This window comes from Trachemys scripta, chromosome 3, assembly GCF_013100865.1.
Source record: "Trachemys scripta elegans isolate TJP31775 chromosome 3, CAS_Tse_1.0, whole genome shotgun sequence".
NCBI lineage: Eukaryota > Metazoa > Chordata > Testudines > Emydidae > Trachemys > Trachemys scripta.
The window spans coordinates 80,257,679-80,285,456 of record NC_048300.1 but is presented as its reverse complement, the minus strand read 5'-3'; the positions used below and the strand labels follow the sequence as shown (position 1 = coordinate 80,285,456).

The window sequence follows — 27,778 nt, the reverse complement described above, 5'->3', positions numbered from 1 at the left end:
CATCAGAAAACTGTTGGAACTCTACAAATATCGCTAATATATATTCTGAAAACATGAGCTTCTCTTGTGAAGAAATTGCCACAGAATAATCCTTATTTAAAATTATGATTTTTAACAAAATGTTAGTTGAGGCTTGTCTTTCAGTGAATCACATGATTTTATAACAACTGTTTTGGTTTCAAATTATCTTAAAGTTAGATGATCCAACTGCCTCCAGGTACTGCCAGTAATCTGCTTAGGTCACATTCTGGTCCCCTCTGCTTGTGTTTAGTATTGCCTTCCTTCATAAGGTGTTCCAGTTAAAACAACAGGACTACAGGACTGTAGAGTAAGGTACAACTTGAGATAAGATATACACAAATCTAGCACTTTGCACATAAATATGGTACCAGCTTCTGTGGTTCTGTCTCACCCATTAAGACAGCAAATGGGCAGAAATCTTAATTTAAGGCCTGATCTTATAGCCCTTACTCAAATATTTCTATTGGGTTCAACAATATTAACAATATTTCCATTGGCTTCATGTGACTAAGGGATGCAGGGTTGGAGCATCCTGCACTGCTACAGTAACAGCTACAGTGTGTTCTGTCTAATGTCTGTGAATTCCTTTTACTCTTTTTCAACAGACCATAAGTAAACATACTAATATGCCTCCTATAAGCTATCTTTTCTGGCAGTTGTTTGTCTTTTTGTCTTCCCTACTCTTAAATCCCTTAGCTTGCTAGCTTGGTGGAAACTGTTTAAGTGTACAACACAAATTCTCCACTGAGGTTTGGCTACCCAACAAGTTATTCAAGTGGCTTTGTCTCATGGGGTTTCTCTTCATCCTCTGCTTTTCCAGGTTACTCCAATATCCTTGAACCTATAATTTATCATAATCTCATCTAAAGGCTTTGAAACAATAAAGAGTTTAAATTGAACTTTTTGGCTGAATGCCCTCCAAAATGTAACTTCATCAGTGGACACTGAATATTCCAAGCGTTATTCAGAGTTTAAACAGCCTTGGGGATTTTCAGTCTAGTTCAGTGTTGTGAAATTGATGTCTGCCTGCTGTAATCGGGCATATTGGCCTTACTCCTCTCAACAGGTTGGTTGTCTTGGTCTGCCTGGACTCCCTTTAAGATACAACTTTCCAAAGACATCAAAGTAATTTGCTCTCAACACATTTACTTTGGCAATACTCCAGGGATGGATTGTGGAGGTGGTACTGGGAAAATGTTGTTTTCCTGGTTTATTTCTAAACTTTCATAACATGACAAAAGACAGAGAAGCACTAGAAAAAAATCAAGTGACAAGTCTAGAAGATTTCACATTTCACGTTCCAAATGAATTCAAAGACTGGTAATGACAAAAAAGATTTGGCAAAATCATGCTAGAAAGGCTTTAAATGATCAGCTTTCCCCACTACCTTGAAACCAAGGCACAGAAAGTACATTAAAACATAAGCTTGAACATGAAGAACCTGGGGAATTGGTGATGGGATAATAAGTTACTGGTTCAAATCCAGAGCAGATTGGAAGTAACCAAAATTTAGTGTAATCTAATGGCTGTTCAGTGGCCATTGCAAAATGAGTTTGGTAGTCTCAGTCCAGTTACTAGTGGCCAGGATGTCCACACTGGTCTTGACTCTAATTTTTCCCTTTGTAGGCACTCTCCACAGAGAGATCAATGATTGAGGGCCTGAACCAAATCATATTATTTAATTTATTTGTACAATGGCAGTATCTAGAGACCCCAGCTAAGATGAGGGTCCTGGTACACTGGTTACTAAACAACCACACAGTAAGAGGTAGTGCCTTCCCAATAGGACTTACACTCTCACTAGAAAATAGAGGGAAAGAGTTAGTGTGGGACTTGGATTCAGTTCCTTTCTCTGCATAAGTTACCTATGTGACCATGGGAAAATCGTAGTTTCTCTGGTCCAGTTCCACAAAGGTACTTAGGTGCCCAAGTCCCAGTTTTAGGCTCCACTGCGATCCACAAAACTCCCACTTGGGTGCCTAAGCTCACTCGGCAGCTAAACATTTGCAGTAGAAGTTTCCTTTGTGCCTAAGCTTCTGTCATTGGGCACACACATGGTTACCTCCCTCTAAGCACCCAGACACCTCATTGGGCACACACACGGCTACCTCCCTCTAAGCACCCAGACACCTATCTCCCATCTAAGCCTCAGAGCAATCCACAAAGTTGGGAGAAGATATGTGGTCCTCCACCAAACTTGCATGCAAGGTCTGGACCTTGGGTCTCCCACCTCAGTGCCCAAACAATTAAGCTTCAGAGTCTTTCTTGCCATCTCTCTGGTTCAGTGACTCTTTCATTGTTTATCCATTGTGCTAAAATCCTTTCTTTCCCCACATATAGAGGGGGAAATTACACCCAGGTCTTCCATGTCCCAGGTGAGAGCTCTCACTACTGGATTAAAAGATATAGGCTGGGCATCACTTCCTCCTCTGGTTCGCTTGTGTAGAGCAAGGCAGATGCCTAGCTCATTCTCCCAAGAAATGAGTTAGGTGCCCAAGCCACCAGATTCCAGAAGAGGGATTCCTGGTTGTAGATCACTGCAGCCCAATCTTCAGTGCCTATTTCCATCAGAGGGGTGGGGCTTAGTAAACACTCTTCTCATCAGCATCTCTCATTGGCTAGCTTAGGCAGTTCCCATCTAGTGTTCTGGCTTCTGTGGATCACATTCTTAGGCACATATCTCCCCATCCATTGTATAGGTAGCCTAGTTGCCCAACTGTGGCTTTGTGGCTTGCAGTGTTGTGTGATTTTTCTAAAATCTCCTAAAAGGTAGATATTGCTCAGCATTGTAATGTCTAAATCCCTTTGTGGATCTGGGGTTCCTAATCTGTAAAATGGGGACATAGCATTTCCCTGTAACGGGGGGTTGTGAAGCTTGAGATGCACTCAGATGTTACTGTGGTGGGGGGCATGTGAGATTCCCAGATAGAGAAAAGAAGTACTATCATACAAATTTTACAGATGGGGGAACTGCGGACAGAGATTAATTGTTGTGGTTTTGCCAAGGCCACACAGGAAGTCTGTGGCAGAGCAGGGGCTTGAATCCAAATCGCCTGATTTCCCCTTCAAAAGCCCCAGTCCATTCTTTTTCTCCTGGGAAGCCTTGTCATTGACTTAAAGGAATCAAGTGCTGGATGAGGATGGAGAGCAAACTACCCTCTCATCTGTATTCTTGTCAGGGTGGAGGAAGTTTGCATTACCACTACTTTTGCTGTGAGTCAGTAGAGTAAGATAAATTAAAGTGGGAGCTGTGGAGACTTTATCTAGGTATGTATGTGACTCTCCCTGTCATCACAGTATCTAAGCACCTCTCAAGAGAAAAAAACACATACAAACGACTATGAGGGGGGAAAAACATATCTAAAATGCAGACATACGGCATAGGTTTTTCTCTGTCAGCTGACTCATCTGCTCCTGAAGCTAATTACTATTTAGAAGGAAAAAGCAAGCCAAAAGAGTGTTGTGAGTAGGAAAAGAATGCTTTTATTGTTTGATCCGGTGCTGCTAAATTGTGAAAATTACACTCAAATTCCGACCATATGAATATTAGGGTTTGTTTTTTTAAATGGAAGCTGTGAGGTTGTCTCTCCATTTACAGAAAATGATAATTATCACGTCTTACCATAAGACATCTGCATTTCCTCACTTTAAGTGCTAGGAAATGCAAACAGACCAGAGTTTAAGCATGACAATTAAGTGGATTTATGACTGTTTTTTTTCTTCACTAAAATAAAGGTGAGCTATATATAGCCGACACTTTCCTCCACAAAAGGGAGGTATGCAAGTCTGGAGGCTTGTGTACTTTGGATGCACAAATTCTGCTCTTATTCCTCTTCCTTGCTCAAAGCTTTCCCCTCTCATTAGCCTGCATACATAACCTAAAGCTTTAAACTTTCCTGTATCAGACATTAATAGTAATAAAGCGTCATTGCACATTTTGTAAAACCAAGGCAGCACTTCAGCTGGTCGATGACATTTTCTAAGGTCCATTTCTCTGTGACTTGTAATGCCCAGGAGGGAGATTATCTACTGGTAACTGTATGCTTTTCATACCTTTTTGCTTATTCAGAAAAGAGTAAAATGATAGAGAAAATTGTCTGAGGACTTAGTGGTTTCACCTCCCCCATGGCACCAGCCCTTCTGATGCTTGGAAAATAAAATGCTTTCGTGCTCATTTCTGTCTGAAAGAGAAAGTGGCATAAAAACTAGTTAGGGTTAGGGAAATGTGTTTCAGAGCAAGCAGATCCCGCTTTTCTCAGTTCCAGGAACTACGGTAAGTTATATGCAGTTGGTAGGAGACTAAAATTCAAACTGATGATCATTTAGCATGTTCAAAGTGACTGGGGAATTAAATTAGAGAGAGAAAAAAATATTTCTCTCTAACCTGTTGTAACTCATAGCTAGAACAACCTGACAGAGAGACTACAATCATAGCCTATATTGCTCCCCTCTACCTCCATTACTGGAGGAAGCTGGATGACCCAGAAGCAGGGACCAGAAGTCCTTCTTTGTGGTCTCTGTCCCAATGTGCTTGCAGAAGCCACTCCAGTCAAAATCGGTGGGGGGTAGTCTCTGCAGAGTGGAAAAGGGTATGCTGAGGCTGGGGGTCATGGAAGAAGTCACAACCCATAACATGCCTCTTTCCAACCCTGGCAGATATATATCCTGGAGTTTATGCTGCATCAAGTAGCCTGACATTTTACTCTGGGTGAAATTCATCTCTGTGCAGTATGGCCAGAAAAAGACCACTGCACGCCCCACTTAGGACTCACATAACCCTTTTGAGAATTTACATTGGATGTTGCTGGCATATGAGTCTGTGCTGGCCGCTCTCCACAGAGATGAAAGGATTTTGCACAAGAAGGGCAGTAGCATCAAAGCTCCCATGCTGGATGGAGGCAGGTCCAGCCATTATCACACAGCTACATCACTAGTTCATTATTGTAGAATGAAGCTCATGTTTTATATAAGTATCCAGACTGAATCTGAACCTTTCAAAGTGTTGCGGCTCACCCATGGCTACTATAAGTAGCTAATGGATCACAGTAAATCCTCATTTCTGTTTTGAAGGGGGTTTCAATTTTTCAATATCCGTATTTTTGCCTGTAAAGGCTCTGAGCAACCTCCTTTCTCTCCAGAGTGATTGTTTATGTTCAGAGTTTCCCTAATTAAAATAAATAATTAAATATGCACTGCAGAGATATTTTAATTACTAGTATTTCACATTAACCGCGGAACCATCAAAACTCAGGAAACACCAGATTATCTATTATTTAGCATACAATTAAATGTTTTTTGGAGCACACCTGCATATATTCTGTGGAGTAGGTGATCAGGAAGTGCTTATCATGCCATTGATGACCATTGTCTGTTGGAGTGAACTTCCCAAAGTCTCATGCCATTTTGTTTTTGTTTCTAGTTTTTGAGAGTGGACCAAGACAAAGATCGAGAATGCAGCCTGGACTGTGCAGGATCCCCTCAGAAATCACTTTGTGCTTCTGATGGAAGGACTTTCCTGTCCCGTTGTGAATTTCAACGAGCAAAATGCAAAGATCCTCAGTTGGAAATTGCATATAGGGGCAACTGCAAAGGTAAGCACTGCAAAGCCTGGTGTGTTCATAATGTAGAAAATTAAATTAAATTAGGGGTGTTTTACTCTGATAATCAGCAGGAACAGTGGGGTTTTAAGAGAATGGTTTCAATCCCACTAGACAAGAAGTCACCCAAATATCTCTAAGTATGGTAAGAATGGGAGGTCTAGATCCTATTCTAAACTCTGCCACTGATTTGGGGCCTGATGCAAAGCCTATTGAAGTCAATGGCAGTCTTTCTGTTGATTTCAGTGGGTTTGCATCAGGCCCATGCTATGTGATCTTGTTCAAGTGTAGCCTGGTTTTCCCATGGGGGGGGGGAGAGGAGGGGAGTTGGTAAAGTGATGAGATGCTCATCTGAAAGATGCTCTATTAGGGCAAGTTATTATAATGATATTATATACAAATATTCATCGGTCAGCACAACAGAAATAAAATAAACCCAACCCCTTACAAAGCAATTGATTTTTATTTATTGCATCAGAGGGATAATATAATGTTTGGTCTGGATTCTGCAAGCTGTCCTTTGCAAGTGCAGATGTCCATTCATGCAGTACAACTTTCAGGCTCAGGCCCTCTGTTCCAGTGTTTTACTGGCTGATGAATCTTCATATTAATTGTGCTACAATGAAAAATTCACTAAGGACCATTTCCATGAGTAAATATTTGTCTTAAGCAGCCACTTGAAAGTATCCCCCAAAGTTTCCGATACTAAATGGTTAAATTTTTAGTTGAGAACCCTTCTCTGCTAGGCACCAGTATTTTGGCGATCCCCTGGCATCTCAAGCATCCATGTGTTAGGCTGGGCTGAGCATCTTTTTGTTTCACAAAATTGAGTTTTCTTGTTAGATTAATTCAAATATCTTTTTCTTAAAATCCCTAATTTTTAGAGACAAAATTGGTTTCTTCTAGAGTTGGATTTGCAAAAGTGTCTCAATAATTTAGGAGCATATATCCCATTGAAAATGAATGGGAACTGCATTCCTAAGTTACTTGGGTGCTTTTGGAAATGCCACCCATAGTCCCTATGTGGTCACCTGTTCAATCATGTGATCATTTCTTCATCTAGGGCCTGCTCCAACTTTCATTGACTTCAGTGGGAGTTGGATTGGATCCTCACTGTTACTTTCTTTGGCCTGATGCTGCAATTTATTGTGCATGGGTGGACTGCCATGCCTGGAAAGATCCCTTTTGAAGTCAGCAGGGCTCTGATTAGCCGCAGCAGTTTACCTATGTGCAAGATGTTGTAGGATTTTGTTTATTTCCCTCCAATTCTTTGCAATTTCCTGAAGCAAGTGTTCTTACTCCCTTCGCATATTATTTTAGGGTGACCAGATGTCCTGATTTTATAGGGACAGCCCTGATTTTGGGGTCTTTTTCTTATCTAGGCTCCTATTACCGCCCCCCCCCGCCACACACACTCCCGTCCCGATTTTTCACATTTGCTGACTGATCACTCTAATTTATTTAGACACACAAGTGCACCTCTCTTCAAGCCTGATTCTGTGAAGTGATGAGCATCCATAATTCCCTCTGAAGTAAATGAGAATGGAGAGTGATCCAGTCCTTGCTGGACTGGCTCCACAGTTAGGATTTTCCTGCCTGTACCTCAGAAATAAGAACCGAACAGAATCCTGTTTGAGGCATCCTGCCTACCGTCTTCAGTACTTTCCATTGAGGCAGGCAGGCTCATTCTTCTACTTCTTAATTACATTCCTTTTGCTAGAAAAAACATGTTTGGTTTTGATTCAATTTAACAAACAAAAACAATCACCCAGGAGGTAAATCCCTGGGTTTAAATGACAAGAAAGAAGTCTTTTAAATTTGTGCTAGTTTTGAAATCCAATGAAATAGTTTGAGATGGCAGCAACACCTCATTCTCCTTCCCTAGTTACTTCATTTGTTTGTTTAGTTCTCCTTCTCCCCTAAGTTCATAGACACTAGGCAATCAGATGTCCCAACATTTCAATACCATTATTTAGTGTTCTAAAACATGCACATTTTCATTCCTGCAAATCCGAGTCATAGAGACCTTGGGCTGGCATGCTTAGAGAAATGATGACATGCCTTCCTCTCTTAAATGCAGGGCTTGATTTTTCTGCTCAGCGCTCTTTTTTTTTTTTTTAAATATAAGTATAGCGGTGATCACAAAGATTTACCTTCCCTTACTCTCCAATAATAGCAAAAAGATTGAGACCACACAGACTCAACCTCTTGGAGACAATTTTCTACTTCATCTCTCTCTATTAGCTCCAACAAGCCTCTAAAGCACCAAGATTGCTTTAAGAGACATTCTGTCTCCTCCTCTCCCTAGACGAAACATCATGCTAGCATTGTATTAGCTGATGGATCTACTTCCTTATATGAACAAAGAAAACATAATGGAGTTACTTGAGCCCAAGTGCCTGTTGTTTCCACTAACAACAGGAAGAATTATTGTAAACACTTTGTGTTACTGTACTGTACATATTTAAAACACTATGCACTCTGTGAAGTAAAGTGTTATGCATACTCTTTTCTTAATTATTTTTCCATGCAATTTACCAAATGCACTGACAATGGCAACAACAGAATTCTTTTTCCCCCCTATAAAAATGTATAGAATTTCCCTATGCAATGCTTGTGGGGATCAGTTCTAGCAGTGCTTGCAAATTTTTACTGCAATTGGTTGATATATAAAGTTTGCAGAAGTACTTTATTGCTGTGTACATTTTAACCTATAGCATTTTAGCACAATTGTAATCCTGGCATCTGACCACACAGCTCTGCTCGGGCAGCTTAAATATTACCGTTAGTTGTCACACACAGCTCAAGGTGGTGCTTTTTGTCTCTCAGGTCAATGAGCACGAAATTCACTCAACTTTAAATTTTATTTTTCTATATCGATGCTATACTGCTTTGGGGCATAAGTGTCAGTTGTACACCTGAGGAATATCAGTGAGAAAGATACTACTCCTATTTTCACTTTTAATTTCATATTTAATTTAATCAAAACACCCTTGGGGTGTTCGGTGACATGCCACTTCCCTCCTGCCCATGGCAGCAATCCTCTGAAATAACTCAAGCTCCGAAAACAAGTTTGAGCACAGAAAAAGGGAGGCCAACTGGTCTCACTGCAGTTTCAATCTTTGCCTCCCATATTGCTACACTGTCACCTTTGATAACCCTGATCAAACATTCTGCTGACGGTGCTGAGAAAGACTCCACTTCAGCCAACTGCCTATGAGGAGCGGAGCTTGTCGTTGCAGGTGATGGATTAATTAGTGAAAGAGCAGAGGTTTTTAGTAGAGCTGACTGAGAACATTTTCATGAAAATTGAATTCTGTTTACATGTCTGTTTTTTGGATCAAAACCTGAGTGTCTTAATTCAGGAAGGGGGGGGAGATTCAGGTTCAAATCCATACATGCCTGATTCTGAGCAGAATTACTTTGAATCAGGCAGAGCAGGGACTGAGTCTCTCTCTTACCTCCTCCCCCAACAACTTCCCAATTAAAACTTTGGCAAAACTGATACATCTCCATGAAATATTTTGGCTTTGATGCAATTTCATTTTTGTCCAAAATGCTGTGACCAGCTCTGGTTTCAGGTCAGCATATCCACTCAGCTCTTGTGACAGTTTCTGCCATCTAGCCTTGCTGAATAACTTGTAGTCAGCATTTTCTCTTAAGCCTTTCACATGCCTGTTTACACGATCAAAACTGGGATTTTTTTACATACACAATAAAATTTGAATCAAATTCAAATTAATGTCTCCTCACATTCCTTTCTCCAAATATTAGCCCCAGACATATCTCTCCTCCCACAAAAGCCAAGAATTCACAGTGACTTTCTTCTTTGTCCAATTCTGTTATCAATATTTGCTTGATATATTTATTTTGAGACTTTCAAAAGACTGGAATTACAGAGATACCATTGTTTTAAAGGGCTTATTGTTTTCTCTTTTGTTTTTGTTAATTATTCAGGTTTCATTTACCAGGAAAAGTTGACTTTTAAGGGAATTCTTTAACACCGGGGAGGAATCTATTTTTAAGTTTGGATTTTAAATGTGACAATAAAACTACGGACAGAACTTTAATCCCCATCTCCTTTCTCCCACTTCTGTCCCCTGTGCCTACATGCCTGTAACAGGCACTTAAATAGCTGTGTGTGAATTTTTGTTTTTTAAGATAATAAAATTAAGAGAGGATGAACTGGTCTGAAAACAGGTAGTTCGTGAGCCTTACACCCGCCTTTGACCAAAATTAGAACACGCCTAATGTTAAGAAAAACAACAACCCTGCAATTCATTTTTCTCGCTCTTATTTTTCATTTTTGTGCACTCTTATGCTTCCCGGCAAGGCTGGAACCAGATGCCAAAGTGTTGGAAACATTGTGAGAAGTCTGATTCTTGTAATATTTCCAGCCCACTTTTGTAGCTTCAAGAGGTTCAGCTAGTTTGAATAAACTTTAGATGAACAGCCACATTTTTGGATGCTTCTCCAAACCAAACCTAAACTCTGAACTTCCCTCACTAGAAACAGACATTTGGTTGTGCAAGAAAATTGGTGCGAGCTGAGAAGCATCATTATTTGTTTTACAGTTGAACTAAGAAGCACTAATCGTGATTGGGTCCCAATGTATATATACATAGGAGGAGACTGCCCTGAAGAGTTTACAATCTAAATAGCCAAGAGTGGGTAAAAGGAACTATTGTTATCCTTATTTTACAAATGGACAACTGAAACACAGTGAGATTAAGTGACTAGTTGAAGGTCACACAGGAAGTCTGTCATAGAACCAGGGATTGCACCTGGATTTCCTGGACAGTAGTCTAGGGCCTTATTCACAAGACTGTCCTGGTATACTTTACTTAAGCCTACTGTTATAACCAGTATACCCTGGAACTCTACTCTGAGGACTGATCCTCTGAGGTGCTGATCCTGTGAGGTTGACGTGCCTCAACTTCTATTGAAGTCAGTGTGATTTGAGGAGTCTTGGAACCTCGAAGGAGTGCTCAGTGCTTTTACAGGATTGACTCTTGATGCTCTTTAGGTAAATGTGAAGCATATGAGCTAACATTTCCTGACTCTGACCAAAATGAGTACCTGAGTACACACAAATACGGCACTTAAAAATAATTGGAATAGAAAAGTCACATTGTTTACAAACAACCCCCAGATCCTGTCATCTGGACCCTTGAGTCATGCAGAGCCCCTTTACAGTTAGTGGAGCTTTGCACAGCACAGGAGTCTGCTGTCAGGATGCTGCCAAAGGGCAAAATCGTGTAGTTAATGGGGGTTTTGCTCAATTAGGAACTGAACCCAGATCATCCCCTATGGTTTACACTTGTGGAGGGATCAAAAGTGGCTGGCCCATGTGGAAGTGGGGAGTTGCCCTGACCTAATCTTTAATCCCCTCATAAACTTCCCAAAGACTTTGTGTTGTCCTTGGAGCTCTATGGCTTCTGAGGAGTGAAAATGTGCAGTGGAGGAAGGGGGTAGGGCTATGTGAAACCTTCTCTCCATGGCTTCATTCTCTACCAATCCTGCACAGAACTCCTCTGCATTAGACTGCATGAATACTTTCTCCATCCACTGAAGCCCCCCTGAGAGTTGCAGGTGGGTTCCCATGGCATCAAAAATCCACCAGAGCCATGCTGCTATGGAGGGTGAGGAGGGAGCCTGGGCTAGCCTTCTTCTATGCTTGCCCACAATGAGACACCTTTCAGCATGGCTGACCCCTCCATTTCTCTCCCCCAGGCTTTTCTTCACATAACAAATAGACACGCAACATAAATGTGTTTTGTCTTTTATAAATCAGAAAAATAAATCAGGGGAATGTAAGTGACTCATGATAGTGATGGATCTCCAGAGCTCAAGTGCTGACTTCTTTTCAGACTGCTTGGAGAGGACCTATCTCTTTAATCCGGCTTTGTTCTGCCCAATAGCATTTTCCACAATTGAGGCACAAAAATCCTGAGATTTTTGAGGCAGGTTCAGTTGGAAGCAGAGGGATCCTGAAAAATCTGATCTTAGGCAGTAATGCCTTCCTTCCAATTCGCACTGCTGTGTCTGTTTCTATCCGCTGCACTCCAGCCTTTGGAGGCCAAGCCCTCATTTCTTCCTGCTTTATATTTAAAGGAAGGAATAATGTCTAGTAACTAGAGTATGGGACTGGGGATAAGATTTTTGTATTTTATTCCTGGATTTGCATCTACTCTGAGTTTGACATTGAATAACTCAGTGTGTCTGTCTCTTTTACCCACCTGTACAATGGGCACCTAACAGTACCTGACACAGATGTTGTGAGACTTCATTAACGTGTATACATTGTTTTGAGAGTTTTGGATGAAACATGCTGTATAGTGGGGCTTAACCTGAACTTTTTAGTCCTCACTCAGGCAAAACATCCATTGCCTTAAGTGAAAACTTGGTGATTGGTCTTCAGAGTCTGCATATCCAGGCCCAGAACCAGCCAAACACTTCATCACATTTTAAATTGTAAGCATATGAGTAGGTCCTTTGACTTCAATTATACTGCTCCTATGCTTTAAGCTAAGCAAGTGCTTTGCTGGATCAGGGCCTTATTCTTGATATTTAATTTGTATTTATTTATTTATCTGACAATAACATAGGGCTGTATGTTTGTGGCAGAAACTGTGCTGTATAATAAAATCTGTGACAAGATTTTTTTCATAAAAAATCATGGCCTTTCCCTTATAGAACAGTCCTATAGGTTTTTAGAACCATCCTGTAGCATTTAGTAGATAATCATATTTCTGCTGTAAAATTCTATTTCCTGATTCAAAAATATATACAAAGCTTGTGCAAATTCTCTATTAGATTCTTAGGGGCTTTAGAATAATTTCTACAGAACTATTGGTTTCATCTCTATTATCTTGTATAGGACTTTTGCATTAGTCTTATTACTGGTTAGCTCATTACTGAACATGGCTCCATCCATGAATTTTGAAAATGTGAGTTTCTAGTGTTGTGGTTTTCAAATGGTTTTAGGTTATTCAATTACTTTGTATTGTAAAATATATATTTGTTTGACTTTTCATAATTTTCTGTGACAAACAATACATGTATACTAATATTTAAACTAAAATTTGGGTTAGGAGAGACAGTTTCTGTTACAAAACCTTCTTTTTCCATTTTTTTGGAGATGTCAAACACCCAGCCTTAGTCATAAGTAGATTAGTTGGAATCTTGCTCTGTTTTGAGAGGATCAATAATTTTTTTTTCTGAGACCAGAAACTGTTAATGTCAATTGAAAATGAACATTTTAGTACTTGACAGACATCTCTTCATCTCACATCTCAGCTTCTTCAAGTATCAAGTCTCCAAACACTGTCAGGCTGCTGTATCTTGTCTCAAAGTGAGCAATATCTAAAACAGAAGTATCCAGTGAGAAAAAACAGCTTTTTCTTTCTGGTGTATTGTCAAGAGACTAATGAATAATTGACAGCAGCAGTTCATTTTTCAGTTTTACAGATGCTATAAGGGTGGATTGAAACAAGTAGCACTTTACTTCAGCCTGCATCAGTTTAGTGTTCTTTAAATATTCAAGGTCTTTCTACATAAGTTCTGGAAGGTTCAGGAAATTGGGCATAAGTAGGGCCCTACCAAATTCACGGCTATGAAAGACACGTCACGGACCATGAAATCTGGTCTTTCCCCACTACCCCCAGTGAAATTTTTGTCTTTTGTGTGCTTTTACTCTATACCAGGGGTCGGCAATCTTTGAGAAGTGGTGTGCCAAGTCTTCATTAATTTAAGGTTTTGCATGCCAGACCAACAGAGTGGGTGGCAGACGGAACCCCAAACCAGCAGCGGGCTGAGCCGCTCAGCCCGCTGCCGGTTTGGGGTTCCGTTCACCGAACCCTGCCAGCCAGGGTCCTGGCCACTGGTCCCGCTCAGCCTGCTGCCATCCAGGTTCCGTCCGTCCAGGCTGGCAGCGGGTTGAGCGGGGCCAGTGGCCGGGACCCTGGCTGGCAAGGGGCCGGCGGCCGGGACCCCAGACTGGCAGCGGGCTGAGTGGCTCATCCCATTGCCGGTCTGGGGTTCCATCTGCCGGCCCCTACCAGCCAGGGTCCTGGCCACCAGCCCTGCTCAGCCCGCTGCTGGCCCAGGTTCCATCCGCCGGCCTGTGCCAGCCAGGGTCCCAGCTGCTGGCCCCGCTCAACCCGCTTCTGTAATCCAGGCCGGCAGCAGGCTGAATGGGGCTGGCAGACGGGACCCTGGCTGGCAACAGTGTGCCACTTAAAATCAGTCCACGTGCCGCCATTGGCATGTGTGCCACAGGTTGCCGACCCCTGCCCTATATTATACAGATTTCATAGGGGAGACCAGCATTTCTCAAATTGGGGGTCCTGACCCAACAGGGATTTGCAGGGGGGTGGCAAGGTTATTTTAGGAGGGTCACGGTATTGCCACCCTTACTTCTGCACTGCTGCTGGTGGCGGCTCTGCCTTCAGAGCTGGGCTCCCAGCCAGCAGCTGCGGCTCTCCAGCTGTCCAGCTCTGAAGGCAACACCACCACCAGTAGCAACAGCGCAGAAAGTAAGGATAGCAGTATTGCAACTACCCCTAAACTCCTTTTTGGGTCAGGATCCCTACAATTACAACACTGTGAAATTTCAAATTTAAATAGCTGAAATCATGAAACTTACGATTTTTAAAATCCGAAATTGACTAAAGTGGACCCTGAATTTGGTAGGGCTCTAAGAATGAGGAAGCTGAAGAGAGTATGCGATGTTTGCTTTTGAATTCTAGACACCAGTAGAACTTTCAGTTTAGTTGTCAGTGATGGTACGCACAAGCTCCTATGGGGCAAGGTCCTGGAGTGCTTACTCAGACAAACTCCCATTGGCTTTAATAGGTGTTTTTACTTGAAAAGGAGCTGTAAGATTTGCAGAGTTATGCACCCAAGATAATAATTATATTTGTTTTTCAATAATAGCAAGAAGATTCTTTTTTCCCTCTTTCCATTTATTTTTAAGTTAATGTGACAGATAGTGATTGATTAATAGCCTGTATCCATTTCATAAGTTCATTCTGGACAATGGCAAAGTAAGTGTGCCTATACAATCCTGCCAATGTGCCTCAACTCTGTCCTGGAGTTCCTCAACACCCATGAGGTGGTAGTGTGCGCTCCAGGCATAGCAAGTATAGCTATATTCATTTGTTACAAAGGCAATACCTACAGTGTCTCACTGCTAAATAAGCACAACCCAGACAGCCATCACAAATAAGATCATTGCTATTTCTCTGTAATGATGTAGATCCCTTTCTCTATGGGAAACCCTATACAGCTGATGTTTAGCTTAACTAATTTATGATATCTTAAAGAGCCTTACTGTTTAAAAATGTCCTCCTTTTATGGGCTATCATAGACATAACAAAGAGTACTCTCTTCATTTTCAGATTCACATAAAGAATTGAAACACATATAAAAATATGTGTGGAATTTCACATAAAATATTTTGCTATTTTCCCAGAAAGAGGGACAGCCAGCATTTCAGTAACACTAAAGAATCAAAGTTCCTAGTAGTGGTGAAAAAAGTTTGTCACTCTTACTTATTAGTTGTAGAATGTACTCCTTGCAAGTCTCCAAACACAGGGGAAAATTTACAGCATACACTTCAGTAAGGTAAACTTTTCTCTTCAGATTCTAATATTACTATTCAGCTGTGACATTCCCTACATGTAGGGAAAGCAGGATATCACTATTGAGTGTTTCTCTGAGGATGTGAATTTTATGCTACTACTTTAACATTATGAAAAATAAACTTGGGCGGAGCCATCCAACTTTACCAATCCTTCACCTTCTGCTAACAGCCTGACTAAAAAGATAGAACTTGCATCTTGGCTTGGTAGGTCAAACAACTCAGGTTTTGTTGGACCAATGGGGGGAATTCCAAGGTTGAGGGCCCTCCAGTGAAAATACTTCGTTTGTAGTCCCACGACAATCAAACGTAGGAACTCTTAACTGAAGTGCTGCTGTTGTCTGTTAGCTGAAGAACAGGCTAATAGGAAGAGCACTGGTCTCTTTTACTGTTGAACTCAATAGACTTAGGACTGGGCCCAGATAGGGTTTTGTAGGTTACCGCAAACACCTGGTATATCAAAATGGAAGCGTAGCATATTTTCCCAAGCATAAAAGTAATATACTTCACATCTTGCATTTTTTCCTTCTTTTCTTTTCCCCTCCATTCTTTTTACTTGTTTCCCTCATTCTTTTCCCACACCCAGCAAGTTTTTTGGGGGGGAAAAAATTCAATTTTTGAAATGATGGGGGGGGAAATCACAAAATGAAAAACAAACAATACTGAAAAAAGATCACAAAAAATCGAGAAGACCTTTTACAAAAAAAATTCCAATTTTTAAAAAAAGGATAATTTATATGAAAAAAATGTTGGCCAGTTCTTTCTAGAAGTATTTTCCTACTGGAGGTAACTTTCAACTGTAAATTGGTGGCACATTACAGAAATCAAATCCTGATGCAGATCTAAATGTCTCTGTATTCTGTTCTTGATCCATCTTATTCTCAAATGTATCATCTTTTTCATATTACTATAACTTCATGCAAAGATTGTTAAAGTCAGTCAGAATGCACAGGAATAGGGAGCGAAAAAAACCTCTCCTTTATAGTCAAATGTACTTTCAGCCATAGTCACAGCTCTTCAAAGTTCAACAGTTCCACTTAGTAGAGGTTTGTGCTAATACTTTCTATTGATTTCAATCCATGTAATTTCATTCTGTTTCTGTACAAAATTAAAATCTCAAAGCAAAACTAAGTTGAAACTACCAGGACTGAAGCCCCAATGCAGCAATGAAGACTTGAAAGCACACGTAGTTGTGAATTTTTCCTGATTTTTTTTTTATGTAGAATCATAAATGGGCCCATATTCATATTAACCTGGTCAGGCTTATTCAAAACATTTGTGAACCTTTGTGCCCCTTTCAGAAGGTCTGGTCTGTGTTTTGGGTTTGTAATAAACCCAAAATTAAGGTTGATTTCTGTTTCAGATTTTACTGTGAATACTTGGCATGCCTCTAGGCACATTGTATCTAGTCAAATGAGACTTAGTCAAAAGAGAGAGAAATATTTTTGTGCCAAGGAGGATTCCACCACAGCATTCCTTGTTTTATCTTAAAGCTTAACAATCTAAGTTGCTGGGTAGTTGCAAATGTGAAAATCATAGTGCCTGCCTCCATTAGATGCCAAGAGAAGAGGGTTTCAGCAAAGATAATGCTGCCTTCTTGTTAAGATCCAGAATGCAGCAATAAAAATGAAAAGACAGAAATCACTGGATGATCATTACCAGCAAGTACAAAGTCTTAATGTTGTGAATGTGTCATGTTAAATGTCTTTGCAGACATCCACCCCCTCTCCACTCTCAAAACATGGTTGGTCTTCAGATCTTCGAAACAAGGAGATTCAAGCACAAGTGACTTGTTACATATTTCCTATCATTCTAGAATACTGATACATATGTCTTTTAGCCTAGTGGTGATCAGGTCTTGGGCCTGGTCTACACTAACCCCCCAGTTCGAACTAAGGTACGCAACTTCAGCTACGTGAATAACGTAGCTGAAGTCGACGTACCTTAGTTCGAACTTACCGCAGTCCAGACGCGGCAGGCAGGCTCCCCCGTCGACTCCGCGTACTCCTCGCGCCGAGCAGGATTACTGGAGTCGACGGGGAGCACTTCTGGGTTTGATTTATCACGTCCAGACAAGACGCGATAAATTGAACCCAGAAGTTCGATTGCCTGCCGCCGAACCAGGGCGTAAGTATAGACAAGCCCTCAGAGCTGTGGACAGCCTTAGATCCAGTGTCATTGGAGATTCCTGCATGAACTGAGGGCAGTATATACCCTTACATACCAAAGACAAGCCTGTTATATTGAAAACACTTTTAGCACAGAAATATTATATTCACTGATTAATGCATGTTCTCCCAAAATTAGAAGTACACCAGGTACACATAATGCATGCACTTACCAATTAGTGAAAGAAAAATGAAAAGAAACATCTTCATTCCAGCCCCAATTCAATGAGATACATAACTATATGCCTAACTTGAAGCATCTGAGTAGTTCAATTAACTTCAATGGGCCTATTCACGTGCTTAAAATTAGGCATGTGCTTAAGTACCTTGTTCAATTAGGGCCTCAGTTGCTGCTGATGTCTATATAGTGATATACTGAACACTTTCAAATGACAAACGGGGACTATTTAGGGAAAAGTCAGATTATCTGGGCACTCTGCAAGATGGCAAGAGCCAGAAATGGGAGCCTTCAATAAGAGTTACAGTTATCTAGATTATGTGTTTCTATGCTAAACCTGCTTGTTCAAATCTGCACGGATTTAGGAAAGCTTTCTGTTCAGCACAAGAACAGTTAAGCACCTATGCAAAGCTCTCAGGGTTTTTTTAAATACAAATAATTAAGTTTAACCATTTTCTAAGTGATAAATGTTACTGTCTGTTCAGTGGGATTTTCAATCTATAATAAAATAAATAAATAAACAAACCATTATAATATTTTATGTATAAATATGTAACCCATGTCAAACACAGTCAGCTCCCCTAAAAGTAAGAGAAGGCTGCTCAGTGGATTGGGAAATTTTTGTTAATCTTACTTAACACACATATTACCATCCAACAATGAAGAAAAAATACAGGATTGACTAAATCAAACCCCATTTGCAGAAGATGTATTTATTTACTTATTTTGGCAATCAGTTTAATTTCCAAAAGCAACAGAGGGTCCTGTGGCACCTTTAAGACTAACAGAAGTATTGGGAGCATAAGCTTTCGTGGGTAAGAACCTCACTTCTTCAGATGCAAGTTTAATTTCCAGTGAGACAATTTGGATTAGATCTTCCCATGGAGCCCAAAACTTGCTGTAAATATAATTCATATTGGATGTAGTTATAGAAATAGGGTTTGCATCCCTGTTAAGATTGTGTCATTGTTTCCATTATAAACATCTTTTTTTTTTTCCTGGCAGGTTTTTTCTCTCCATGATACATTATAGCAGAATTAGCCAGCTGTATTAAAGGTGATAGTTTTTTCCCTTCCTCTTAGACCAGAGGCATCATGTTTTATTAGAGACAGGACAGTGGATTAGATGTGGTGGCAATCTGTTCCAATCTGGGTAATTCCTCTGTTAACTATACGGTTGATCCTCCATTAAGAATTTCCTTGCATACTTCAAATTCTCATTGATTTCAGTAGTGTTTTGGTTGCACAAGGAATGAAAAATAAAGCCCTATGTTTCTAATTTTCAAAAATTTATGAGAATTTAGTCCCAGATCCTATAAATATGCACATGCTTTCCTTTGCTCACAGGAGTAGCTCATTGAACCCAGTGGGTGAGATTCTATGCTGCGCCTTTAGGAGTATGCCTACACTGCGTTGTAAACCAGGGTCGGTGGGACCCAGGCTTGTCGACATGGTGTTTCCAAGCCTGTGCTTGAGCATCCACACTGCATTGTAAACCTGGGTTAACAATTGCTAGACCTGGGTCTTATAGCCATGCTTATGCATCTATATTGCGCTACACCAGGGGTCGGCAACCTTTCAGAAGTGGTGTGTCGAGTCTTCATTTATTCACTCTAATTTAAGGTTTCAAGTGTCAGTAATATATTTTAATGTTTTTAGAAGGTCTCTTTCTATAAGTCTATAATATATAACTAAACTATTGTTGTATGTAAAGTAAATAAGGTTTTTAAAATGTTTAAGAAGCTTCATTTAAAATTAAATTAAAATGCAGAGCCCCCCCAGACCAGTGGCCAGGACCTGGGCAGTGTGAGTGCCACTGAAAATCAGCTTGCGTGCTGCCTTCGGCACGTGTGTCATAGGTTGCCTACTCCTGCACTATACAGACCTTCTGACTCAGGTCTGCAGTTTGAGCTGAGTCCACACTGAAAAATGGCAGGGCTTGAACTTGATTCTCAGCAGGACTTAGGCTGTGACCCTTGCCCCTACCAGAGTCGCAGGACCTGGGTCCTGAGTGCTTGCTGACCTCAGTCAGACTGATTTGTGTGTGGATGAGAGGGGGACTTGGGCTCAAACCTGAGTCAGAGCCTGGGCCTAATGTGCAGTGTAGACATATCCTAAGAGGCTCGCTACTGTACTTGAAACCTGGGGAAATAGAGGCTAATGTTGCTTTAAGCCATTTGTGCGCTCCCACTGTGGGCTGCTCCAGGGGCTAGGGTGGTCACTGGGATAATTTAGACAGCACTGGTGGGCTAAGTTCAGGCAGCTTCCCTGGACTGCCCTATGGATTACAGCACTGCCTGGAATCTCTGCCGCACTGTGTGCTGCTGCCCACTCCCAGCCTGCCCCTCTGGCTCCCCACCACGCTTGCAAAGGGGTGCTCAAAGGACAGCCTACTGCTGTCTTTCTCAGTTCCTGTGCCAGGAGAATTCTCCCCCAGCTAGAACCAGAGCGCTTAGGCAGCCTTTATGCTGCTCCAGCCCATTTACCTCATGTACAGGGGCCAGAGCAGAGATAAGAATCACACCCAATGACACAACTTACTTGCTTTAAAATTACACGTGTGCGTAAAATTACACAGTAAAATTACTGTTTGCAGTATGGGGGTTTCTACTGTCCGAATCTGGGCAGATAAGGCCTCAACATTTTACAGGGGCTAGAACCAAATGATCTTTCACCCATTCCACGTACTGAACTCCAACCTGGGCCTGTCTATTACTATTGGATTGGTTCCCAATCCATGCATGAGACCGGAGCTAGACTGAGTTCAGTGGGAAACCACTCACGAACCAGCAGCTGATTCGGGCCTTTAGCGTTGAGAGGATTTTTCATTAAATGTTTTCAAAGAGTTGATAAGTGAAAACAGATTCTTTTAAAATATGTTTCTCTTTGTAGAACTGGAAACCCAAATACAATAGCATTGTGAGGGTGCAAGATTTGTCTAAAAATGCTGCTTAGCATTATATGATGCTTTTCATTTTCCACATGCCTCACAGACAGTGACCTGATGCTGATCTCACACTCTTCTACACCAGTCGGACACCATTCACGCCAGTAGAGTTGCTCCTGATTTACACCAGGCGTAACAGTGATTAGAACCAGGCCTATGAAGTAATTACTCCTCAGAATGCACCTGCGAGGTAATTACTGTAGTATTTTAACCTAAGTTCACAGTCCAAGATAGGTGAGTGTTTAAATCCAAAATCACCCCATTGTAGCTCAAGTGAAAGGATGATTTTGGGGTAAAGACACTAGGCCAGGAGACCTCAGCTCTATCACAAACTTCCTGTGTGACCTTTGGCAAATCATTTGACTTCTCTGTGCCACAGTTCCCCCTCTGTAAATGGAGCTAAAATACATCCTTGCTCCCACTCTTTATCTGTCTCAAGTATTGCCCTCTGTGGCAAGGACTGTCTCTCACTATGTGCCTACACAGCACATTGCACTACAGAACCTGCTTTTTGGCTGAGGCCTCTAGGCTTTACCATAAGAACACTTTAAAAATTGAATAATAATATGACTTTAATGAAGTTGCACTTGGGATGAGTTTAGCCCATCTGTTTTGATAATCTAATATGTCATAAGTAATACAGATATGATATTTTGATATGATTTTTTTATCTTGTCTGTCCTTTTATATTTCCTCACTTTTATAAGTTTGTATCACATTCCCAGCTTTAACTGAATCACAGTTCTTCCATGTGCTATAGTAAATCTTGATAAATCAATAAAGCAGAATAATTTACAAGGATGTATCTGGAATAATATTTTGACTGTTTCAGCTGCTTAACTTGATAAGAGAGCTTTCTACCAGGTTTGCTTTGGGGTTTAGAGAGGGACTGTAATTCCATGCTACTAACCTTCAAATGTTTCCTATAGTTAAATAATCCAAGAAACAGCAGACTTCAAACTTGAGTTTTCTATTCCATTAAAGTTGATCGCTGTAAAGTCTAGGAGTATTAAATTGACTGCAAATACGAAGGCTTTAGAAGACAGAGATGTTCCGGAACAGGGTGGCGGACAAGTTGTTTGGAGAATTTATCTCTCTCTGGCATGCTTTTATGATAATTCAAATATTAGAGATAGAGTTATAAATTATCAGTACTGTAGTAGAGACCTTATGTGCTGGAATTTATATCACTTTTCCTTTTAGACATTTAAACCACATGTTGTGCTAAAAAAATGAGGACAGAATTCCACCAAAGGAGTGATTTATTTTCAGTTTAAAACACTGGCTACATTAAAACCACATGTAAGTAAGTACTGTATAACCAAACCAAGCTCATAATAAGGCTTAAGGCACTGAAGGTAGATTAAATATTTTGGTTTTTAACTTTGGCAGAGCATGGACTAACAAGATCTACCTAAGCTACACAATACATTAACCAGAATGGAGGTGCAAGTTCCCTTGGTGAAAATCTAACATTATTAAAATACATATACAAAACAATTTAGCCTCTTGTTAACTAATGTTTCCTATGTATCTGTGAATGGTGGAAGGTTTCTGTGCATTTGCTAGGTGACATACTGGGTTTCTGCAGATGTCCCTTCTGAAACATCATAACGATTTAATGTTTAATCTTAATACTTAACTTTTTACAAAGTCAGAATGATTTTCTAATAACTTTACAAACTTGATTAATCCTCCCAACACTCCTATGAGATAAGTACTATAATTTCCACTTTACAGTGAGGTAAACTAATACGAAGAATTTAAGTGACTTGTCCAAGTCCAGAGAGGAAACCAGTATGAGAGCAAAGATTAGGACTAAGGGACTCCTAATTTCTAGGCCCACTCTCAGATGATAACTACTATTACTTTACACTTATTTAGCACTTTCCAGGCCAGATTCTCTGGTCCTTTTATGGCAGTTTTGCGCTAGTATCATAGAATCATAGGACTGGAGGGGACCTTGAGAGGTCATCTAGTCCAGTCCCCTGCACTCAAGGCAGGACTAAGTATTGTCTAGACCATTCCTGACAGTGTTTGTCCAACCTGCTTTAAAAATCTCCAATGATGGAGATTCCACAACATCCCTAGGCAATTTATTCCTGTGCTTAACCACCCTGACAGTTAAAAAGTTTTTTCCAGCACAAAGCTTCCCTAAACCTGGTGGATGTTGGCCAGTGAAGAATTTGTCCTGTATTCAGGAATTCTGCTGTTCCATAGAACCTGTATAATGGCTCTAACACCATTCCTCCACCCCAGCCTCTGGGACAGAGGGTGGGTCAAGGGAAAGGGGGTATGGCTGGGGCATCCAAGTTTGCCAGAATTAAAGTAGGTTTCATTTTTCTCAAATCCCATAAACCACAGCTGATTTATTAGCTATATTTTTAGTATAATAGAAATTAGAGATAGAAAAGATTTATTAATTATTAAATTCACTCCTTGCAAGTGAAATAATTAGTCCACATATTGAACAGTAGATTATTATTATTTATTTGTATTACAGAAGCACCTAGAGATGCCACTAAGAGTAAGGCCCACCTGTGATAAGCAATGTAGCAATGTGCAAATACAGTGTGTGAGAGACTCCCTGTTCCAAACAGCTTGCAGTCGAAATAGACCTAATAGTAGCTGTGCTGTTGGTAGACAATGTTTTCACCCCTCAGCTCATAGAGAGCCGATGTATACACAGGATCGTACCAAAGAGAAGCAGTGAGGATATAACTTTTTTGATTTTCTTTCATTTTTTTCCTATTTCTAAACACTCAGGTAACAATACACCATCCAGGATGAAAGGATCCATTTCTTTATTTGGGTCTCTGAACCTTCTTCCTTGTTTATACTTTGGGCTATCACCTATTCTCTCTTTAATGTTGCATCATTAATCTTGTTTGTTTTCTCCCTTGCCTTAGATGTTTCCAGGTGTGTGGCAGAGAGGAAATACACCCAGGAACAAGCCCGAAAGGAGCTTCAACAAGTTTTCATTCCTGAGTGCAATGATGATGGCACATACAGCCAGGTTGAAAAGTTTTGGCTCAGTATTTGTATGCCTTGCTGTTCAGCATGCTTGGGTGTTTGTGATGCAGTGAGGGAATTACATTAACACTGACGTTTAGAAGTAGGAGGATAGTAGGGTGACCAGACAGCAAATGTGAAAAATCAGCACGGGGGTGGGGGATAATAGGAGCCTAGATAAGAAAAAGACCCAAAAATCGGGACTGTCCCTGTAAAATCGGGACATCTGGTCACCCTAGAGGATAGTTCATTTTTGTACCAATTTAGTCCTTGGCCTCTCTTCAGAAATGATCAACAAAATAGCTGAATGTGATGTTGGTTATTGTGATGTGCACCCCATTCCACTAGGGTGAGACAACCAAGTCATTTCTCATAGCTCTCTGACGAGTCATCAGCTGGTAAAATGTGTATGATTTCTGTCCTGTTCCTGATCCAAACCAGTAATCTTGTGGTAAAAGAGTCCATATCCTATTGCCAATGCCATGAGTAATACAGTAATCCTCCCTAGCCCCTGTTGGATTTCTGTTCAGGCATCATGGACTGAGTTACTCAGGCAAAGATTTAGAATCCAAGAGGGGTGCAATTTGAAGCCTTTATCACAGTCAGATACATACTAAGCAGGACTGTCTTCTGTTACCATTATAATAAGTTTAAAAGGTAGGGTCATGTAGAAAGTTACCGTAGTCATTTTTAAGTATAGCTAATAGTTCACATTTACTATTTATAAATATCAGTATGGTAGAAAAAGTGACATTAGACTCCAGGGGAGATGTTAAAGATGTTGGGATTTATAAAGCAATTAATCTAAAGTAGGCATTCCAGTAGTTTGCTCTCTGAGAGCTTGAGGCCTGAATAATGCTAGAAAAAGTGCTGTATCCTGTTGTTACTGTGTGTGAGATGATATGTTGCCTATCTGGAAAAAAGCTAGAGAGGGCTTACTTCAGGAACAGAGACAGTCAATCCACGTGTCCCCTAGGGAGCTTTTGTGAGCTTTTCATAATGCCTGTATCTTATTCTTTCAGTATAAGACATAAAACAAGCGAACACACATTAATAGCTTTCTCCTCAGTTCTCCACTGAAGCACCTACTGTACAGTGCTTGAGGGAAGCTCTGCTTTTTATGCTTTAAGGATATTCATCAGACTTGAATTATGGTCTATTAATGGATTATCTTACTAGACACAGAAAAAGACGTTTGATATCTTTAAAAATATATTCTCCTGGAGGACTCCATTGTACTCAAGAGACATATATAAATATATACTCTATGTGCCATGAACATTTCAATATGGTCAACATATGTTTCATAGATTTCCCTCTCTTGATGTCATTTCCTGACAGGTTCAGTGTCATAGTTACACAGGATACTGTTGGTGTGTCACTCCCAATGGACGTCCAATCAGCGGTACAGCTGTAGCACATAAAACTCCACGGTGTCCAGGTAAGTAATGATTTAGTTTATCAGTGACATTCATCTATTTTATCTACCTGTTTCAGTTTTTAGGATTTTGTACAGTGCTCATCAACATGATATCTATGTGCCAACATATGGTGCCATGAAACAGCATTGCTGACATGATTATTCTTATATCTTATAATTTTCTTGTAAACTCACTGCAAATATTCCATAGAGTTTTACTTTTTAAACATTTTAAGTATTGAGAATAAATAAAAAAAACAAACACTGTTCAAGGTTTGGTACTGTGGAAAAAAAATTCTCACCAGTAGCCAAACCTGGGTTGGGGGGAGAGGGGGGACAAATCCCCACACTCCCTTTTCAGTAAAGATGAAAAGTAACATTAACATCAACGTTAAACCACTGTTTGTAGAAAATGAACAACAAACAAAAACTGCCATTCCCACAAGTTTTTACCTTAAACCAGTGCACACGAACAAGTTAACCAGTTTTTAGAGACTGCCTTTTAGCCTCATTTCAAACATGTCAAAATGTATGATAAATCAGAATTGTACAAGCAGCTGTAGCAATTACTCTTCTAGGTGTTTTAGGTCAATACAACTGCTCCCTTTCTACAGAGAGAGCACTAACGATATTGCAGCTTTGTGAACTGCAGCAGTACTACCCCCTGCACTTTAAACTTCTTGTAGTGGTGGTATTAATTGACATCTTGGCTCCCTGGAAGATTGGCAGAGTTGAAGAAACTGAGATATGGCTTCTGGTGGGGCTCCCTTACCTCTAGTTAAGCAATATTTTCAGAGCAGAAACCTTTATTATTATAATAATAATTCCAAGAAGGGAGACGACCAGAGAAGAAGTGAATATGTAAGAACAAAAGAACATCAAAATTTCAGGCTGCTTTTAAGCCCTGTGTGACTTAAATGGTGTGGAGAACCATGCAAGTGTTCTGTCCTACAGTAGATTTTACCCCACAATGCATACAGTTCAGTTTAGTCCAGTGATCTAGTCCAATCTAGCATAAATGCTGAAGAGTCACTTTGGAGTCAGAGTTGCCAAGAGCCACATAAAATGTTTACAAGTTTTAAGATTCAACAATATGCACAGAAGTGTATTTTAATGTAATGATTGATACAAACTCTGACCCTGATTCAGGACCATATTTAAACACTTAAATGTTATCCTAAATAGGGATGGACTTAAGTGGTGCTTAATTGCTTTACTTAATTGGAGCCTCCATCAGGAGTTTTGCAATATCAATGATCATGAAACCTAGTAGCGCCCTCAATTTCACTAACCGCAACAAAAAAGGATTATACATGTGCTGAAATCTCAATAAATAATTGTCTTATAGCTCTGTCACAATGTGTGGCATTAATTTCTGGTCCACAGTTCTGCTGATTTACTTACTGGACAAGCAAATTCATGGGATTTTTCATGTTCAATGTAATCAAGAAAAAATGTAGTTAGTTTCAGATGCTTGATTAATCAAGACACAAATTGTTCAGTTTCTTCACTTACAGTGATAAAGTGTTTGCTTTGTTCAATCAACATCATAATGTAAGCCAGAATATATCCACAAGAAACCCATCTTTCTTCTGCATTCAGAACCAAGCCCCCAATTTTGCAAAGACTCATGCATGTACTTAGCTTTACACACATCAAGTAGTCCCACTAAAGTCAATGAGTCTACTCACAGTGCATAAAGCTAAGCATGTGTGCAAGTCTTTGTGGGATCAGGGTCCAAATCAGTGCACAGGACCTGATTCTGCACCACTAAAGTTAATGATTGTTTTTCCATTTATATCAGCAGATGCAGGACTGGGCTTGTAATGTCTCAAATACCTAGGAGAGGATTTTGAAATGCTGGTGATAAAGAACTTAGTCTTACTTAAAGAGGACTACGCAACCACCTCTTTGTATGGGAGACAGTGCTACAAATTTTACAAAAAGTTATGCAGTGAAATAACACCCCTGTGCTAATTTTGTAGAATGACATTCTTGATGAAGCAGAGCTGCAGTTCTAGTCTGTTTTCCAGTCTGTTTCCAGAATCGCCATCTGTCATGACTGGAGAGATTTTTTCCAGAAGGAACATAGATGTTTTCCATTACATCTACTATTTGCTTTTATCTTTTTTCCCCTTTTCTATCATTATGCACAGGAATGATGCCCAAAATATCATTACTTACACAGAGTTCATACTTGCTTCTGTCTTAATTAGTTCTTTTGGGATATCACAGACTCTCAACCATGCCAAACTGATACACTGTGCAGTTTCTGGCCTATCCTCAAGAATTCCCGTGCTATAACTTGATATTGCAAGTGCACATCTTACAGCAGTGGAATCTGGCAACTGAACGGTCATGTATTCTTCAATTGCCTATGCTTTTCTGGAGACAGAATGTTGTGGTTAGTTCCAAGGAGGTCTTTGATTATTCCATCATTTACACATACAACTTCATCACCTTGACTTTCATATGAGTGCTTGTATGGTACCACTGTTACCTGCTATCTCACATGGCTTACTTCATGGAACTTTTGCTAACAGATGTGTTTCTTCTTTATTTAAGGGTATGGATTTATTTGATACATGGATTTACTTGCACATGAATATTCAGCTTCCAGACAAAAATGCTTAGTATCATAAAGTACATATCTCTCTTGGATTGATCTTTTGTGGTGGGATATTAGATGTGGAGTCCTGAACCAAAGAACACTTTTTTCTCCATTCCTTAGGAAAGGTCTTGCATTCCTATTCATATTTATATTTCTTCAAACAGAGCCTGGATTTTGAAGTA

General features: G+C 40.3%; 1 protein-coding gene across 2 annotated transcripts in view; it reads left to right on the top strand.

The window, feature by feature from the left end:
* The window catches only part of SMOC2 (SPARC related modular calcium binding 2), a 177,446-nt gene that overhangs the window by 59,795 nt on the left and 89,873 nt on the right, over nt 1-27,778 (top strand). For both annotated transcript variants that reach the window (XM_034765188.1, XM_034765189.1), the window contains exons 2-4: nt 5,441-5,612; nt 23,463-23,569; nt 24,907-25,006. In XM_034765188.1, the coding sequence (XP_034621079.1) occupies nt 5,441-5,612; nt 23,463-23,569; nt 24,907-25,006 (379 nt within the window). The remainder of the gene's footprint in view (nt 1-5,440; nt 5,613-23,462; nt 23,570-24,906; nt 25,007-27,778) is intronic.